Source organism: Castanea sativa, chromosome 10 (genome assembly GCF_040712315.1).
Source record: "Castanea sativa cultivar Marrone di Chiusa Pesio chromosome 10, ASM4071231v1".
Classification (NCBI taxonomy): domain Eukaryota; kingdom Viridiplantae; phylum Streptophyta; class Magnoliopsida; order Fagales; family Fagaceae; genus Castanea; species Castanea sativa.
The window spans coordinates 36,625,673-36,632,148 of record NC_134022.1 but is presented as its reverse complement, the minus strand read 5'-3'; the positions used below and the strand labels follow the sequence as shown (position 1 = coordinate 36,632,148).

The window sequence follows — 6,476 nt, the reverse complement described above, 5'->3', positions numbered from 1 at the left end:
AATCTGAGACAAATTATGTTAAGCTTAAGTTCTTAACATTAGAAGTTTTATTGGTAGGGAATGTTAGCCAACCATGTACAGTATAAAGACAACAGACAAAGAACTCATGTTGCTAATGTTATTGGAGTAAATTTCAACATTGAACCTCATTGGTACAATGTAAAAGGAATAGTGGAGAGGGTAAGTTTGCTGTTGCAGCTAACTTTTTTCTCTCACTATTTTATCATTACACACAAAGCCCAAAAACGCATTTTAAGAATACCTTGATTCAAAGGCTTAACCACATATATTAAGCTATTTCAAACTTCAACAAACACTAACAAACTCTGCTAAACTTGGATAAAAATTAACATGGGCAGTAAACAATATCATCTTTAAATTTAAAACTACAAAAGCAAAAACAGACATTCCTAAACTTCAGGTAAACTAATCAAACACTCCTCATAACAAGAGAACAGAATATATCTGTAACATGTTCCTAATTAAAATCAATAAAAAAAATACCATGAAAAGGTATGACATGCTTCATACCTGATACAAAGTATTTTCATGTTAAATTACCAAACACTGCTCTAAAATTAGAAAGGAACGTATTAATCAAGAAAACATGAGAAGTTATGATATGTTTCAGCAACAACCATCTTAATAAATGTATCAAGTTATTCCATATAACATGGGTATAGCTGTATAGGTGTATAGCCTCGTATGAAATATATTGAGGTAAACCAATTAATCACTCTGCTCTATGAAAAAAAATGGAAAAACTATAACAGTCCTTGAATAAAATATAATCACAATACCATCAGAAGCAATGAATATCGTAACAACAATTCATAAGAATTAGTTGCACTATAGATAATTTCTGCATCAATAGCAACTAAAATGACACAACTTTCTGTATACATAGAATCATAGATGAAAAAGAGAGACTTGTATATAAATTTTCATGGGGTAGAAAGTATAAACCCAAAATCAAACATGGAGGATAAAACTACATGACTAACTAACAAAACTGATTTTGGATTTCACTCCTTTCGAGTTCCAACAAAGTAAATAAGAAAGACATTGGAGTCTTAAGGAGTCTTTAACATTGAGGCTATGAAATCCAAAGGCATAAGTTATCAGTGACCAGCCATCCAAGAGCAAAAAGATGAAATTCATTACAGATTACATCCTGACTGCCACTTGTTCTGCTGAACTTTTCTTCACAACGCCTCTGGAGCACAACTGATTTAGCAGCTCCAAAGCCTCCTTAGCTAAACCTTCATTAGCTATGCCTTCAATGAGAATGGTGTATGTAGCTTCAGTAGGTTTACATCCTCTAGATACCATATAAGCCAGGAAATCAATCGCACGACTGGTTTTCCGAGCTTTACAAAGTCCCAACATGAGTGAGTTGTAGGTAATAGCATTGGGCCTGACACCCAATCCTTCCAAGTCATGAAGAAACTTGATCGCTTCATCAATCTTTCCTTCTCTACTTAGCCCTCCCACAAGAGAAGAGTATGTAATTATATCAGGTTTAAGACCCTTTCCACGCATCTCATTCAAAAGTCCTACAGCTCGTTCTGTTTGCCCCATCTTCGAAAGCCCATCAATCACTGTATTATAAGTGATCAAAACAGGAGAGCAACCCTTGCTACTTAGCTGATTAAGTATCTCAACTGCAACATCAACCTTCCCATCTTTGCATAATGCTGTGAGCAAAGTATTGTAGGTCACAATATCAGGGTAACAGCCTCTAGACACCATAACATCCAAATACTCAATTGCCCTGTCCATTTTTTTTTCTTTGCAAAACCCATGAAGCAACGGGTTGTAACTCAAGGAATTTGGGGTGCAACCATGCTTAGGCATCTTCTCCAACACGTCAATTGCTCGGCCCAATAAACCCTTTCGGCATAAGAAGTTTATCAAGATATTGAAAGTAACAACACTAGGAGAACATCCTTTGCGAAGCATTTCAGTTAATAGTCTTTCGGCATCCATCCACCTCCCAGTGCTACACATGCTCCGCAATACAATATTATGGGTAATTACATTGGGTTGGCAACCATATGATGGCATGTTATTCAAAAACTTGATCGCTTCATCCAATCTCCCTTCCTTGCAAATCCCATTGATAAGAACATTGTATGTAACCACATCAGGTTTGCATCCTTTGTTCCTCATCTCATCTAAGAGTTTCATTGCTTGCCCAACCCCGCTCTCCTTGCAAGTTGCCTCGATCAATATTGTATACGTAATCACATCCGGATAACACTCCCTTTGCAGCTGCCGATGAAGAACTTCCATCGCCTGCTTCAATTTGCCACTATCACACAAAGTACGCAAAATCGTATTATATGTGACAACATCTGGAGCAACGTTCATGCGCTCCAGAACCTGTAAGGCATTGTCAATCTCCCCAGACTTGCAATACCCACTAATCAGAACATTGTAAGTTATAACATCAGGAACAGCCCCAGAATCTTCAAGAACGTCCATAACCCGAGTTGCCTTCCTAGTCTTACCAATCTTACAAAACCCACGAATCAGGCTCGTACAGGCAATTATATCCGGGATATCCCCTCGATTGACCATGCTCTCAAGATACTTAAACCCTTCCTCTAGTTCCCCATTTCTAACCAACTTTCTTAGATGATTATTACTCTCAAATTCTTCAAAATTACGAGAAGAATGAGCATTGACAGGCATGGACTCTGCGTCATCCAAATGCCCATGTGGGGTTTGTTCAATATGTTGCAACCTACCATTGGAACTAAAATTTTCAACCCTTGAAACAGCAAAAACACAATTTCTCCTTTGTTTCCGAGGCCGGAGCCCAGAGAGAACTAGAAGGTGATTTTTGCAGCTCATATGGACTATCATTGCCCTAGATTTGTAACCAACTTTACCCCTAAACCTAGCTCCAACACTAATAACATTTCCAGTGCCCTTAACATGAAAATCTGGAAATGAGCAAAACCCTTCAGGGGCGTGCTTTGCGTGTACCATAAGATCCATAGTTTTTAATCTAATCGTATAGAACCAAAGCTCAACAATCAAAAAAGCATGCTCCGAAGAGAATATGTGTAATATAAACAGAAAGTACACACTTCTTAAGAATATAGTGTGAACTATATTAAAACAGAGTGGTACAAGGTTATTCCAAATGGGTTTTGGAGAGAGAGACAGAGAGAGCTTACTCAAAGAGTGACTTTCATTTTTTTTGAGGTGGGAGTGCCCGCAGGTTGCTTGCTTATCCGGTTTGTGTTTTTTTCTGGTTCGCTGCAAAATATGAGCAGGTGGCATATAGTGTGTATTGGGAAGGGGATGTGGGACTTTGACACTTTGTCACTTTGGACTTTGGACTTGGGTGTTGGGAGGCTAAGGCTAAAACAGAGTGGAACCATTTATGTATGGATGGGCAGACCCAAGGCTCACTTTTGTGAAGCCTACAATGGAGGTCCTTGGCCCATGATCTGTTGGCATGAGCCAGACTTGGCCCATCAACCCTAATGTGGTTGTGGTCCTTGTGGATATGGGTTGTCTATTTTATGAATCGAAGTTGGAGTAAAATGTAAAACCAAGACCAAACTACACTTTTGGCCCTCCAACATTGGAAAATTTCAATTTCTCCTTATGCAATTTTTTTTTTTGGGATAATTCAATAAATAAGGGATGAAAAATTTGAACCCTATCTCCTTTGAAAATAATATAAGATGCTAGTTAAATTACAAAACTTTTAACATTTCTTCTTATACATTTCATTGCTAATATGCCTCAAACATTAAGTGTGTCAATCTTGTCTCACATATTTCAAAATCAAGTCAAATCTGTCCTCCATTAAGTCACATTTAAAGTAAAATTGACCTGATTTTATAACTAGAGAGACAAATTTGATTTAATTTTGACAATTTTGGGGTGGGGGGTACAAATTAATAGTTATGTGAGCTTAATTTTGAAGTTTGTTTGACAAAATTGACATAGTTAAATTAATATGGATGAAACTTGAAATGTGACAAATATATGGGAACCAAAATTATAGTTTCACCTTAAACATATGTTATTAGAATACTTTATAATTTTATTTTATTTTATAGAAGATAGAAATTCTACTCTAGCCTAATCTAAGTATATATTTGTGTGAACCTCTCTCCTGGAGACTTGAACTCCGGCTCTAAAACACCCTACAAGCACTTATACTTGTAGAGTGACCCTTGCACCAAGGGTATTTAATTCCATATGCCATAATTGTGGTATTTAATTTTTTTTTTTTAAAGGCATGGTCATTGTAATTAAGTTTAACTAACTTGTAACTCATGCATATGCATAGATGTATTTAATATAAACATTTTTTTATCATAAAAATATAAATAATTAATCAAATTATTAGAAAAAATAAATGCAATTAGATGCATGTTAAAATTTATGCATAAGTTTTGTAGTGGGGCGAATGCAAAACAGGTATTGGGCTTAATTATAATAAATGTAAACACTGGGCCCAACAAGAATATCAGCCCAAGCAATCGGGATAAACCCCATGATGGCCAACACACTTCTTAATCAACGCACGCAGAACCTCGGATCCTCAGTTAGGCCCAACACCCACCTAAGCATCACACAGAGGTCACCTCTAAGGTCTATACAAGCTAACAAGATAAGTAGCAGAAAGACCAAACTTCTACAAGATAGTCTTCTAGAGGTTCCTGGTGATTCCACAATCGTCTCCGCATTTAAATAGGTCACCAACCTGACATCATTGTATTCAATGCAGAGGGACAAGTCTAAACAGTAGGAGGAGCCCCAAAAGTCTCTGCCCATGATGAAAAGCCTACAAAATAAGAGTCAAATAAGACCAGGAGTTGTACAAGTGGATGTCTGAACAATGAAAAATACCTCAGAAGTCTCCGTTCATGATGAAAAGCCATGAAAAGAAGACCTAAAGCAATCCAGGTGGCAATCCAGGTGGACTAGGACAAAAGATGAAGAAGAAAAAAATGACTCATATAATAGAAAGAAAAAAAAGACTCAAATGGGACATGTAACATATGATATTGAAATTAATAAAGGAGATTCTGGTTTTTTACGTATTCTTGTCCAAACTTCCCATTGTGGATCAATATCAACCCTTAAATTAATTGTAACATGTGTTTTGCTTAGTATCTTAATCCAAAAGAATCAGGGCAATGTACCTACAAGTTTAATATTACTTATAATCAATTTATTATATTTTTTAATAAGATGAAACATGTGGTGATAATTGGTTTTTTTTTTTATAGTTAATTAATATTGGACTCTTAGTATTTTGCACTCAATAACTCACTTGGCAAAAAAAATTTAAAAATTAATTGAACATATGGCACAAAATTAGCCCCACAATTGAAATATAATTTAGAACAAAATTGAATTTTCTCTCAGCTTTTACTATCTATCTATATATATAGATAGATAGATAGATAGATGACCACCTCCTTGCACTCGATCACCACCAAAGTATTCAACAAGCAAGAACATAAAATTTTAGTATAATAAATAAGAGTCCAAATATGTCCAATGAACCCCCCTCCCCCCCCCCCCCCCCAAAAAAAGAGTACAAAATCAATACATGTGCACTCATTAGGCAAAATAAAAATTTGCTATAGTGCTTCACTAAAAAAAATATGTAACAATGTAGCTTGTCCAAATGGATATTTTATTAATTCTTTCACTTGTCTTGGTCATCTCTCTCTCTCTCTCTCAGCTTCTTGACACAGTGTCGTTTCCCTCTTCTAAATCTCACACCAACAAATCTTCTCATCCACGACAATTGATTCGTCCTCCTTGTTTTTGCATCTCTACCATGTGATATTATCCCTATCATCTTTGTCATTTCCCTCTCTCTTCTCTCATAACACTCTTATTTTACTATATTTAATTAAAATAGCTAATCTATAAAAAATTCCAACTCATATTGTTCCACGGAACTAAGGTCCAAAATATGAAAGAAAGAGGTGTTTCCACGACTCTACCACCGAATCAATTCTGTTCCACTTAATCCCTATTTCATGGCCACATATCTTTCCGGCTAAGGAATGGTAAACCTTTCTCTTGTTACATGAATCCAATTTTTGTTTCATCTGGGAAAAGCCATCTTTTTTTCAACAATGTCTTTGTCATTTGATCCAATAATGTTCCGTTAGATAGGAACAGATTTGATAAATACTGATAACTATCAGATGGGGTATTAGAACGGAAAAATCCATTAGATAATGAACTATTGGTTCTAAGCCATCTCTGGCGATAAATCAACAATTCGAAGTGCTTTTCTTGCGTATTCTTGATAAACCAGTGTTTATATATAGATGTAGGAAGGTCTGTTTGGTAAGTAAGAAGCCCCTTTGGCATCTCTTCATCTGCAAAGAATTCTCGATGTGAAAACACAGAGACAAAGGGCGGATCTTTGAATAGGAAAAAAAGTGGATCCGCAGGGTCCCAAATGAATTGGCTTATTA

At 36.1% G+C, this 6,476-nt stretch overlaps 1 protein-coding gene across 1 annotated transcript; it reads right to left on the bottom strand.

Annotated features, from left to right (window-relative positions):
- Positions 1-912: 912 nt before the first annotated feature.
- On the bottom strand, positions 913-3,302 carry LOC142611642 (uncharacterized). The gene has a single exon (XM_075783735.1). It carries the CDS (start codon positions 3,292-3,294, stop codon positions 1,168-1,170), a length of 2,127 nt encoding a protein of 708 aa, XP_075639850.1. The 5' UTR covers positions 3,295-3,302; the 3' UTR covers positions 913-1,167.
- Between the last annotated feature and the right edge of the window lie 3,174 nt (positions 3,303-6,476).